Source organism: Hippocampus bargibanti, linkage group LG02, assembly GCF_051943395.1.
Source record: "Hippocampus bargibanti isolate YZ-2025 linkage group LG02, ASM5194339v1, whole genome shotgun sequence".
Classification (NCBI taxonomy): Eukaryota; Metazoa; Chordata; class Actinopteri; order Syngnathiformes; family Syngnathidae; genus Hippocampus; species Hippocampus bargibanti.
In genome coordinates, this window is record NC_142735.1 from 225,800 (window position 1) to 239,795 (window position 13,996).

A 13,996-nucleotide genomic window follows, 5' to 3' on the forward strand; every position below is an offset into this window, starting at 1 on the left:
GAACATCTATTCAATGATCAATACATGAAATTACTGGACATGGTGCTCAGAGAGCTGTTCCCGTGGCGTCATTTTAGTTAGCATTTTGATTATGCTACTAGTTAGCATTAAATTAAACTCGTCATAACGCTTACACCGTTGAACACTATGACACAAAATGTGTTTCAAATATGTTTTAACTCAACCTGCTATACGATGAAGAAACTCCAGAATTACTGCAACCAGATGAAATTTGTCGAAAAAAAACTGGAATTAGGAAAAAAGCAAGGCTTCGGCGAGTTACTGTGTACTGTTGTCACGGTAACTGTCACCTGGGATTTGCGGTTTAAATCGAATTCACTCTTCTTCATAAGTGAATTACCCAGTCAATAGTTTTGAAAATATATACACTTTACTTTTTTTTTAGTTCCTTGGTGAAAAAAAAAACAAGACTTTTTAAATTCAAATATACTGTAGTAGTTTTATTTTCAATTCAAATAAAGTAACCACTAGATGGCGGTAAGGACTCGTACAAGCGGATTCATCTGGCTGTCGGAATAATGGTTTGTTTTTCTTTATCTTCTAATAATCATACATAAATTTCAGAAAATATAAATCGGCAGATTTTCGTACTCGCGACTCTGTGGTACGTGTTAAAATAATGTGACTGTTTTCACTTTTGTCTAATTGACAAAAGTGTCAATTAGAAGTAAATACGAATACACAAAAATGCTTTCATTGTGTATTTATACATTCAATTAGTAGAAACATGTATTTTTTTTATTTTCTTTTGTTTCACCTTACAAATGAATTGTCTGTATTGTGTCAATAGTTGCTTTTATAAAGTGAATATTGTGAGTATTGTAAAAAAAATACCTGGACTCTTGTACTGGAAATCGCACATCCACCTTATGTTGATGCAATGAAACTACATCCAGTGATACCTTGGCTTACGAACGTATTTGGTTCCCAGACAGCGTGTGGAAGGCGAAATGTGTGTATCCCAAAAATTAATGTTCCATAGGAAACCATTAAAGTGAGAATAATCCGTTCCCCAGTCCCCAGAAAACATAATTTTCTACTTTCTAATTTTCTAAGCCTTAAAACGTCACAAAATATACCTTATTTTATGTATAATAAATGTGCTATGGTATTATAATTAAAGAAATAAACTGTACTGTATAATAAAGTCATTTTATTTACCTTTGTGATGGTCGTTGATGGCTTGATGGAATGGAGTGGCCGCTTTCCTCAGCATTAAACACTTGATGAGGAACGTAGCCTTCTTTCTTTCTAATTTTATCTAGTTCCTCATCAATTGTGTTCAGTTTAGCTGGGTTGATAGCTTTTTGCATCAAGTGTACAGATGGCTTGTGTGGGTTATTTGTGAAGCCTGATTGATGGGAATTTTAACCTTGCAGTCTATGCTCTGCCTTTGAACTATCAAAGTTGAAACGAGTGTAAATGTCACTGTTTTCTATCAATTTTGTCACTTTCTCTCTGTCGTCTGCCTGTCTCTTTAATGTTTAACCCCCGCCCCCCCACCTCACTGCTGGGTTTTTGACCAATCACGTGGCTTTAACCGAAGACTTGGGGCGGGGAATGGAGGACAAAAAAATGTCAGCCGCCATTTTCTTTTTTGGTATAAGTTTAATAACATACGATTGTGTTGAAATAAAATGACAATTATACCAGATCTGGTCTACTGAGTGTTATCTGAATCGCAATTATTGGATATTGTGCATGAGTGGGTATACTTAGAACCCAACAGCGTCCTGTTGCTCCCACGTATCCACACATGACATCTCATTTGAAAGAAAAGTCGCCCACACATTACACTCGCTTGCAGGAAATCCCAAGTTAAAATAGCGCAAATTTATGGGGGGGTCGAGTTCGCCCTTAAAGGACAACCGACGCCTCCGGACAAGTGGTGTCCATTATTTGTAAAATCACTTCAAATGACTTCTACGGAGCGTATTTTACAAAGATTCCACGGCATATAGCTATATTACGTTTTAAGACTCGCGCTGAATATTCAGGAAGTCATGTTTTTGAGTTGGTGACGATTCTTGACGTCACGGAGGGAACGCCCCTGACCGAGAAAGCGACACACAATGCATTTTGGGTACTTTGTTTGGTCTGAAAACTTCGTGTTGATGGCGAAATTAGAAGGAAAAAACATAAACGCGATGGTGAATCGTTGTGTGTTGCACCAAGATTACTATTTGATACTAGTTGACACAAATTCCCAGCAGACAAATCAGCCCATTTCCAACGGAGCTTGGGCGCCATCTTGTGCATTTTCTGGGACGCTACATTGGAGTCCCGACAGCTCAAATTGATACCCAAGTACTTCTTTAATCAATTGCAAACATTTATGCTTTCCTCTTCAGAACTATTTGAATAATATTCATAACTGGATGAGTAACAAGAAAGCATCTTCTCCGAATCTGAAGCCATTGTTTTGAATCTATAGCAAGGCAAGACGTCCTGGTGTGATGTCACAAACAAGGGGGCGGGACCTTCTGAAACTCGCCATCTGCGAGGTCATTTTGAAGTCGTTTTAGGACACTTTAAAGTCATTTTTATTTGTGTTTTTCATTGGACTAAAAATATCAGCCTCCGTGTTTCGGGTATTTTAGATGCTATCAAACGATTTTCTGATGTCAGTTAGGAAACAAAAAAATGGTGTCGGTTATCCTTTAAAAGGTCATGTTGCATATGGAGAAAATAATTTTGATCTCCACATTTGAATGTTTAAAATCATGATCTTTAAAATCATGACCAAGTTTTTTTTTAATATACATGTATACACACAAACACACAGATGTTGCATTGAATACGGTGATACCTCAGTTTACGAACGCTTTAGCAACATTTCCCCTCACGAACATTTAATTTGCGAGCATATAGTCTTGGCGGACGAACCAAACAACACGGAGCGTCACGGTGGCTGGCGGACTACTTTTCGGCGGGAAAACACCAAATCACACAGTCGAACAGTGGCTGGCGGACTAGTTTTCGTCAGCCCCTTTGAGTGCAGACGTGGTTTGTTATCGACGATACTTTTGCTATTATGGGCCCGAAAAAGACACCACCACAGGCGAGTGTTTGCAGAATAGGACACAAAAGAAAATTACAGTCGAGCAGAAGAAGGAGATCATCAAAAAAAAACACGAACGATGTGTGCATTTGCGTGACTTAGCATCCAGGTATCATTACGCTAACTCGACCATTGCTACCATCCATAAGAACAAGGATGCTATTAAGGGTGTTTCTGTAATGTCTAAGCAACGGTCTTAGATAATAGAAGAGGTTGAAAAACTTCTGTTGATTTGGATTAATGAAAAGCAGCTAGCAGAGGACAGTGTAGTGAGGGTATTATCACCGAGTGTCATGATCTGGTTGGTGACCAACGGGGGGCGCTGTCGGCCCCGCCTGCACCTGCACAGGTGCTGGTCCTCCCGATCAGATTGGCGACCAGCGGGTAGCGACGTCAGCCCTGCCGGCAGCCTCGCAGGTGCTGGTCGTTTAATCATTGATACTTAAAAGGACACCCGGCACGACCATCCGGTGCCGGTTCATTGTTTGTTTGCTGCTTGGTTGCTGCATGCATCGTGTACGTGTTTGTTTAACCTTGGCGGGCTTTTACTTTTGGTCTTCTTTTGCTACTTTGTATTTTTTCCATTCAGATGATTTTGATGCTTTACATTTTGTTCCTGCTGACTTTAATTTAATACAATTTGTCAAACAACCTCCTGCTCCCTCCTGCCTGCTTTTTGGGATCCGCACCCACCATCGCCACCTCGCAAACGGTGACACCGAGAAAGTACGTCAACTTCCCTCGGATATCATCAAGAGGCAACCTGGAAGTTCATCATCCATTGACAACTACCATCACAAAGATAAATAAAATGACTTTATTATACAGTACAGTTTATTATTTCCATTTCAATACAATAGCACATTTATTATACATAACATAAGGTATATTCTGTGTAGTTTTAAGGCTTAGTTTGTAGAAAATTATGTTTTATGGGGACCTGGGAACGGATTATTCTCATTTTAATGGTTTCTTATGGGAACTAAATGTTTGGAAGACAATCCTTTCGCCTTTACACACTTTCTGGGAATCAATTAGGTTTGTAAGGTGAGGTATCACTGTACATCATTATTGAGAAGTTTACGTTTTTTATTGGGGAAATTTAATTTGGACCAATGGAAGCGCTCAGTTTTCTTGGCCTGATTGCTGGGAAGTTCTCACTTCATTTCACCTCTCCGTTGAGGCGCTACTGTATAAATAGGAACACTTAAAATAGTGTTTGTCTCTCAGAGGAGCTTCTCAAGAGATGGCCGGTGACCAAATTTCCAACAATGTGATATAGGCCAGACTGTTACTGGGCCCAGATTGCATATGTGGAATCCCTTCATTTGTTTTTGTTTTTTTAACTGAAATCCGATTATGACTTTAAGTGTCTCAAAAAGTCTTTTTTTGGGAGGGCGGAGCGGGTTAGAATGTTTCCTCCTGTGGAGTAACCTGCGATTTGTTTACTATTCATTTACTCCTATAGCCCTCATTACCTCTGAGTGTACCTATTAACTATCTATTGGCTACCTGTTAGCTAGCTAGCTTTCACTAAGGTGTTATTTTATGACGTAAAGTGTCTCAAAAAGTATTTTTTTTGGGTGTGTGTGTGTGCGTGTGTGTGTGTGTGTGTGTGTGTGTGTGTGCGTGTGTGTGTGTGTGTGTGTGTGTGTGCGTGTGTGTGTGTGTGTGTGAGAGAGAGTGAATGACAGCTTTTATAATTTGTGTGTGAGCCTACTAACTTCATCCCCTGCCTGAGTTCTCGAGTTGAGCCAATTACGTTATACACGAACAGACATGTTTTCCCTGAAGACATTGGTGTTTTCAAGGTGCTAATGAATCAGGACTACTTTTTTCTTCCATAACTGTGCCAAAATAAGTTGCCACTCAGTTGAACCTCTGCTATACAGAAAAATTGTTGGACAGTATTAGAAACATAAATTGTTTGATTACATTTGGAAATACATCTGTGTAAGTTCTAAGTCGTATAAGAGCGGTCAATCGATGAAAAGTTTTCTTTCTTTCACCATTTCTTTGTTGTGTAACTGTCATCAGAAAAACGTTTTATAGCATCTAAAATACCCAAAACACGCAGGCTGATATTTTTAGTCAAATGCAAAACACCAATAAAAATGACTTAGTGTCCAAAATGTGCAAAAAAATGAGCTGCGAATTAAGCATTTTCAGAAAGTCCCGCCCCCAGTTCGTGACATCACTGCAAGACGTCTTGCATAACTGGAGAATCAAAACAATGAGCTTCAGATTCGGAGAATATGCTTTCTTGTTACACATCCAGTTATGAATATGATTCAAATAGTTCTGAAGAGGAAAGCATACATGTTTGCAATCGATTAAAGAAGGTATTCCCTGTCATTTAGAGGCAACATTGAGGGGAAATTTCTCACAGAGAAAGAGGCACAAAATGGCGACCTCCTGTGGCCACCTCCGTTTCCACAGGCTGATAAATTACTTATATGGAGCTTGGAAGCCCTCTTCTGGCGGCTTTTGGGTGCAACACGAGGTCCCCAGATCAAACATTACAGTAAAATACATTGACGTGATGGAACGACTTTTTTTCGGTAAGGGGCGTTCCTTTAGTGACGTCGCGTACGGACTCGTCACCAACTCAAAAACAAGACTTCCTGAATATTCATCGCGAGTCTTAAAACGTCAAATATCGCTATATGCGGTGCAATCTTATTAAAATACGCTCAGTAGAAATCATTTGAAGCCATTTTCCAAATTATGGACACAAATTGTACGGAGACGTCAGTTGTCCTTTAATATTGTTGTTGTTTTATTTTTGCGAAAATGCAGACATATTTGGTTAAGATCTCCTGAATAGTATGATTTTAAAGCAAGCAGAGGATGCTTTGAAAAGTTAGTGTGCCCTGTGTTTCCCCAAAGACAGCTGGGATAGGTGCCAACACGCCCCGTGGCAGAAAGAAAATTGGTGAAAATAAGTTTGTTTTTATAGAAATTTTTATAGAAAGTTTTTGAACAGGTTTCTGAAATCTTTTTTGTGGTGAAGCACTTCAAGCGGAAAGGACTTTCTGCATTGTCATTTGATTAAAACCTAATCTATTTTTACATCACAAGGCAGGCAACGTCTTCTTTCAAATAAAGTACTTTGAGGACAAGATGCTTGTGAGTTTTAAAGAAAGGTATTGAACTAATGTTAGTCTGTTTGATACATTAAAAAAACCTTTCCTTTAACACGTTTTGTCAATATTTTGAGGAAAATAAACTGTCATGCTAAAATAAATATTAAATAGATGAGACAGTTAATTTGCCATAGATGATAATATCCCTTGAGGTCCCCAATTTGACGGCACATTGTCAACATCAAACTATCTTTTTTTAGATTGAAAAATGAAGATCAATAAATAAACGATGATCTTCCAGAATGAATAGTTGCAGATTTAGTCTTGTTGGTGCGTTTAAATGAAGTCAATTTGTAGGCCAAGGTGAAAGATCTCATTATCCTTCATCATGAGTGGTTTAGTCTAAAATTTCACTCGCAGTCTCAATGGCAATTAAAGTAGCTAATGCAAGGGGAAATCAACCCCTCATTTTCACATCTTTTGCCGTGTATTAAAAACATGGATTTTATCTGACTATCTAGCTAGCTAATTGCTATATAGCAAGCTACCTAGTTAGCTATCTGCATAGCTGGCTAGCTATTAGCTATCTGGCGAGCTATTAGCTATCTGGAGAGCTATTAGCTATCTGGCTAGCTATTAGCTATCTGGATCGCTATAAACTAGCTGGCTAGCTATTAGCTATCGGGCTAGCTATTAGCTATCTGGCTAGCTATTTGGCTAGCTATTAGCTATCTTGGTGAAAATAAAAGTTTGAAAATAAAAGTTTGTTTTTATATCCATCCATCCATGCAGCTAGATAGATAGCGAGCTAGCACATTATTTATCAAGATAGCGAGCTATCTTGCTATCCAGCTAGCTAGCTAGCTAGCAAGCAAACTATCAATCTATACCCCCCCGAAGTATACAGTACAGGTATTTGTGGAATTATAACTACAGAAACAACAAACAAAAATAGGCCTGATTTATTTTTATTTATTTTTTTTTTTGTGCTGGTAACAACTTTAGTTTGCTGACGAAGCTCTTTGGATGAGGAGTGAAAAATCCAAAACCTTTTGACTATCTGGCTCATGAGTGAATGGATGTTTATTAATATATCTAAATGCATTTCTTGATTCTGCACTATGTACAGTCTTGTTTATAGAACGGTTTTTGCACATCTACATTTGCACAGTATACAGTTGACATTTTTATTTTGTTATGCTTAGAATATCTTGTTTTCTATCCTTTCACTCCCACCCCAACCCCATCCCTCTTCAAGTGCTGCTGTGGACTGCAAATTTCCCCATTGCGGGACGAATAAAGGTATTCTGATTCTGATTCTGATTCTGACAGGATTCTACCTGGAGAATAAATGCTGTACAATGAATGAACAGAAAATGTAGAATGAGTGGGATACCAAGAAAAAAATGAAAACAAAAATAAATATGAATAAAGGTATAACTAAAACTATATTTTTGGGGTAAATGTCAACCTGAGAATTGGATTCTGCTCACTGTGATAGTGTTCGATGTTACCATTGGTGTCTGAGCGCCCTATATATAGCAGTCGTTCCAATTCCCAACTCACAGTGCAATAATTAATTCAATTAAATGGCATCTCAGCTACCAATTATAATCAATTGTACACATTTATTACATTTCAAAGCTTTGCTAGAAAACCATTTTATAGACTATTATGGTGATTAATTATTATTCATAAGCTTGACAAAAGGATTGCCGGAAGAAAAAAATGCTGGTAAAACTGTGTTGCTGGTGGTTTTCTGAACATATTCTCTGCCACAAGTACTTGTGTCTCAAAACTGTCTGTCTCGCTAGCTAGCTATCTCGCTAGCTAGCTGTCTCCTTCGCTACCTCCTCAGCTATCTCCATAGCTATCTCACTAGCTATCTCGCTAGCTATCCCCTTTGCTATCTATATATCTAGCAAGCTAGCTATCTGTCCAACTAAGTAGTGAAGGAAATAGATACATTTATTTAGCCATATTAAACTTACTATGTTTATCTTGTGTAATGTTTAATATGGCTAAATAAATGTATCTATTTCCTTCAGTAGCTATCTGTCTAGCTAGCTATTTCGCGAGCTAGCTATCTATATCACTCCCTGTATAAAATATTGGTGGAATTAAAACTCCAGAAACAGAGTTGAATGTTCATTAGCCTGAACATATTCTCTGTCACAAGTACCTGTCTCAAAAACTATTTTATATTAGCTAGCTAGCTCGCTAGCTATCTCCTTAGCTATCTCGCTAGCTTATCCTTAGCTATCTCGCTAGCTATCTTGTTAGCTATCTCGCGAGCTATCTCATTAGCTATCTCGCTAGCTATCTCCTTAGCTATCTAGCTAGGTAGCTATCTGTCTAGTTAGCTATCTCGCGAGCTAGCTATCTACATCACCCCTCGTATACAATATTTGTGGAATTAAAACTACAGAAAACTCTGTCTGTCTGTCTGTCTCTCTCTCTCTCTCTCTCTAGCTATCCCACAAGCTAGTCTGTTTGTCTCTCTCTGAAATCTCGCTAGCTATCTTGCTAGCTATCTCGCTAGCTATCTCCTTAGCTATCTCACTAGCTATCTCCTTAGCTATCTCCTTAGCTATCTAGCTATCTGTCTAGCTAGGTAGCTATCTGTCTAGTTAGCTATCTTGCAAGCTAGCTATGTACATCACCCCTTGTATACAATATTTGTGGAATTAAAACTACAGAAACAGAGTTGAATGTTCATTAGCCTGAACATATTCTCTGCCACAAGTACCTGTGTATGTCTGTTGATCTCACTCGCTAGCTATGTTGCTATCAAGCCATCTAGCTAGCTGGTTATGTCGCTAGCTATCCATCTCCTTAGCTATCTCACTAGCTATCTATCTGTCTAGCTATCTATCTATATCACCCCTGTATACAGTATTTGTGGAATTAAAAGTACAGAAACAGAGATCATTGTTCATTAGCCTGAGTTTGTTGTTTTTTGAGTTAGATGCTTTTTTTTCATCTGGTGGACCCTCGAATGGTGAATTAAAGTTTTTTTTTCCCTCCAGGCTACTGCTACTAAATGGCTCCAGGCAATCATTATGAAACATCTGCTAAGGTGGAAATGGCATTATAAAGTGAACTTTCATTACAGTGTTTCTGTCACAACTGACATGGATCAGTAAAACACAACAGTGAAGTCTCGAGGCTGCATCTGCTGCTGCTGGAGGGGGTCTACCTCTGGCTTGCTTTCTCCAGTATAGTATAGTAGTTGAGAACTAGCAAAATTAAAAAAAAAATGTGCCCTTCCTCATGAGCTAATGTACATCATTAGAACGGTAGTTTTGCATCAGGATCAGAATCAATATTTATTGGCCAAGTATGGAGAACAAACAAGGAATTGGTTTTCGGTAGAACATGCTGCACTAGTATCATCATTAAAAAAAAAAAAATCAAAGAGGCACTATATAGTTTTATTTGGGTGACTGTTTAAAGAGTTAATGGCAACGGAGGAAGAAGCTTTTAAAATGAGCTTGAATAATTGAAGTTATATTAGCTTGAAATGGGGGCAGCTGTCCAAAATATAAGGCGCACCGAACGCCGTATAAGGCACAGGGGTCATCTTGAAAAGAAAATCTAGGATTTTGGGTGCGCCTTATACACAGCAAAATACTGTAACTCGTTCACTGCCAGAACATGCGCATAAAAGTGTCCGCTCCAGTGCCAGGGTTTTTGTCATTGTCACTCAAATTGTAGGACCCTCAGAATATTCAGTTTTATGACTATATTAATATTCAATACAGCATTAGAAACCTTAGATTGACTTCTTTCATCCGAAATAAAAAGAGTTAATTCCTAAATTATATGGGTCTGGAGTTATATGAGCTTGAAATGGGGGCAGATGTACAAAATATAAGGCGCACCGAACGCCGTATAAAGCACAGGGCCATCGTATTATATTATTATTATTATTATTATTATTAATAGCTGGCGAGTTAGCTTTCTTTGAATGGGTTGAGTGAACGCTCGCATGTGTGGCTGCCGCGGTTCACCCACAGAAAAACCTATCCTGTGACTGTAAAGTGACCTTGAGAGTTTTGAAAGGCGCTTATAAATGACATGTATTATGATTAAATGTCTGCTGGATTTGGTGCGCATGGATCGGTAGCGCCTGCCTGTGCCTGAGGGGAATCGCTGGAAAAGGTAGTGGGCAGGGTGGGGAAGGTCCAGTCGGATTTTCACAAAAAGTTGATGCGGCACTTCATCCCAAAAAAAGTGCTTTTTATAATAATAATAATAATAATAATAATAATAATAATATTAGTATTTCATTTATAAGCACCTTTCAAAACTTTCAAGGTCACTTTTTTTGAGTCACAAAACTCATCATGTTGTTACAAATCAAATACATTATTATTATAATTATTATATCAAAAAGGTAAATAAAACTTTATTTTACAGCACAGTTTATTTCTTTAATTACAGTCCTCATGTATGCGCCTCTCTCCAAACAGAAATTCCCTTTGACCTTTGACCTCCAACGCCATTCCATCAAGCCATCAATGACCATCACAAATGTAAATAAAATGACTTTATGATACAATGCAGTGTATTTCTTTCATTACAATACAATAGCACATTTATTATACATAGAATAAGGTATGTTGTGTGTAGTTTTAAGGCTTATTTAGTTGAAAAGTATATTTTATGGAAACCCGGGAATGGATTATTCCCATTTTAATGGTTTCCTATGGGAAAATTATTTTTGAGATACACACTTTTCGCCTTACACACTCTGTCTGGGAACCAATTAAGTTCATAAGTTGAGGTCTCACTGTATTTGTGTTGATAATTTAGAAAAAAAAATCAGATGATTTAAAAACAAAAAACAAAAACTTCCACATATGCTGCTAAATTCCTTATATGGAGCTTGGACGCCCTCTTCTGGCGCAATACGAGGTTTTCAGACCAAACAAGCATTGACGTGATGGAAGGACTGCTACAATGTGTCCTTTTTTTCAGGCAGGGGCGTTCCTTCAGTGACGTCACGTACGGACTCGTCACCAACTCAAAAACAAAACTTCCTGAATATTCAGCGCGAGTCTTAAAAGGTAAAATATAGCTATATGCTGTGGAATCTTATTAAAATACGCCCAGTAGAAGTCATTTGAAGCCATTTTACAAATTATGGACACAACTTGTCCGGAGACGTCGGTTGTCCTTTAAAATCAGTTGGATTTTTCCTCATTGCTGAGGAAGAATTGGCAAGTATGTGCTTCTAACACTCATAGTGTACTTGAGCGAACAAATATATCCCCCCCACGCACATAACAATTGTCAATCGACAATCGCAAGCCACCTCCTCCATACCAAGATGTCTTTTATAGCACCAAGACTGACCTGTGAGTGGCCGCATAGTAGCATACACGCTACTGAAAAAAAAAAATAAAAAAAAAAAATGGTCGTTGTTAGAAAGACTCTAAATCTCATTTGTGATATATTTGGCATTTGTATATTAACAATAGAGTTATGTCATCATATTTTCCTCATACACAAAGTGTTCCAAATATCTATAGCTTGGAGTACAGTGATTGGATTGGATGTATACCTTTATTCGTCTCGCAGTGGAGAAATTTACATTTCCCAGCAGCAAAGTTATAAAAGCAAGAGGAAAGGAAAGGAAGAAGTAGACAAACAAAATTTCAGGTATCAGGTATCACTGTAGTTTGTGTATAAAAAAAATATATATATATTTGTGTATACAAAATGTCTATTTTTTTCAATTGTCCAAATGACTTCCGAGTTAAAATTGCAGTGATCAAATATACAAAGTAAAGTAAAGAAAGGATGAAAGAAAAAAGGTTGGCTGAAAGCCTTCTCCCACAAAGTACAACATGCGTATTATTACTCACTCATCCCCCTCAGTGCCGCCTTGTTCTCGTGTGTTGTGGGTGGACTCGGGTGAGAGGCTGTGTAGGGAACTGGGAAATAAATGGGTGTTCTTTGCATGTAAAAAAAATAAACAAACAAATAAATAATTACATTAATAACAAGATGCTTTCTTGTCTTTTTATTCTGATTGCACAATTTCTTCTGCATACATGCTTAGAGACGAAGTATTTTCAGACATCAAAATTGACCTCGGTTAAAGACCACACACACACACACACACACACACACACACACACACACACACACACACACACACACACACACACACACACACACACACACACACACACACACACACACACACTCACTCACTCACTCACTCACTCACTCACTCACTCACTCACTCACTCACTCACTCACACACACACACACACACACACACACACACACACACACACACACACACACACTCTCTCTCTCACTCACTCTCTCTCTCTCTCTCTCTCTCTCTCTCTCTCTCTCTCTCTCTCTCTCTCTCTCTCTCTCTCTCTCTCTCTCTCTCTCTCTCTCTCTCTCTCTCTCTCTCTCTCAGATTCCCTCTGTAACTCCCTCTCTGACTCGCTCTCTGACTCGCTCTCTGACTCGCTCTCTGATTCTCTCTCTGACTCCCTCACAGACTCCCTCTGTGACTTCTTCTCTGACTCCCTCTCTGACTCCCTTTCTGACTCCCTTTCTGACTCCCTCTCTGACTCCCTCTCTAACTCCCTCTCAGACTCCCTCTCTGACTCCCTTTCTGACTCCCTTTCTGACTCCCTCTCTGACTCCCTCTCTAACTCCCTCTCAGACTCCCTCTCTGACTCCCTTTCTGACTCCCTCTCTGACTCCCTCTCTAACTCCCTCTCCAACTCTGACTCTCTCTCTCTCTCTCTCTCTCTCTGACTTTCTTTCTTTCTCTGACTCGCTCTCTGACACTCTGTGACTCTCTCTCTCACTCACTCTCTCTATATATAGTGTGGATATGGTCCGTGTCCCATGTGCAGAGAAATCTGTGAAGCAGCGTGTGGCTTGTTCCACTTCCCCGACCTGTGTGAGCATGTGTGTGTGTGTGTGTGTGTGTGTGTGTGTGTACTGAAACAAAGCTGACCCATTTGAATCACACTTTGCCATTCTTTGATCCAACACTACATTGAAGATTTATGTCGTCCAAAAATTCAATATTCTGTGGGTGCTGGAATTCAAGTGACAATGACAAAAACCCTGGCCCTGGAGTGGACACATTTTTGCACGTCTGGCAGTGAATGAGTTAAGTGCTGTTTTCCATTATATGATGAATGTCAGGGAGAGAGAGAGAGAGAGAGAGAGAGAGAGAGAGAGAGAGAGAGAGAGAGAGAGAGAGAGAGAGAGATAGACAGACAGAGAGAGATAGAGAGGGAAAGAGAGAGAGAGACAGAGAGAGAGAGAGAGATAGAGAGGGAAAGAGAAAGAAGTAGAGAGAGAGATAGAGAAAGAGATAGAGAGATACAGAGTGATAAAGACAGATAGAGAGACAGAGAGAGAGAGAGAGAGAGAGAGAGAGAGAGAGAGAGAGAGAAGATAAAGAGAGAGAAAAAAGAGAGAGAGATAGGTAGATAGATAAAGAGAGGGGTAGATAGAGAGAGATGTAGATGTAGATAGAGATAGAGAGAAACAGATAGAGATAGAGATAGAGAGAGAGAGAAAGAGAGAGAGAGAGAGAGAGATAGGTAGATAGATAAAGAGAGGTAGATAGAGAGAGAGAGAGATAGAGAAAGATAGAGATAGAGAGAGCTATAGATAGAGAGATAGAGATAGAGAGAAAAAGAGAGAGGGAGAGATAGATAGATATAGTATAGAGATAGAGAGAGAGATATAGAGATAGATAGAGAAACAGAGAGAGAGAGAGAGAGAAAGAGAGAGATAGGTAGATAGATAAAGAGAGGGGTAGATAGAGAGAGTT

At 38.9% G+C, this 13,996-nt stretch overlaps 1 protein-coding gene and 1 pseudogene across 31 annotated transcripts in view; both read right to left on the minus strand.

Moving 5' to 3' along the window:
- Positions 1-13,996, minus strand: part of cfap100 (cilia and flagella associated protein 100) — a 40,264-nt gene that overhangs the window by 12,459 nt on the left and 13,809 nt on the right. For 15 of the 31 annotated variants that reach the window (XR_016118119.1, XM_089019147.1, XM_089019153.1 and 12 more), the window contains one exon: positions 12,042-12,130. The exons of 15 other annotated variants lie outside the window; for them this stretch is intronic. Coding sequence is in view for 13 of the 16 variants with exons in the window: in XM_089019147.1 (XP_088875273.1) it covers positions 12,042-12,130 (89 nt within the window). In the remaining 3 variants the exon portion in view is untranslated. Of the gene's footprint in view, positions 1-185; positions 331-12,041; positions 12,131-13,996 lie in introns of those variants that run through there. One more of the 31 variants, XM_089019251.1, reaches the window with a different exon arrangement.
- Positions 12,200-13,549, minus strand: LOC148901039 (uncharacterized; annotated as a pseudogene).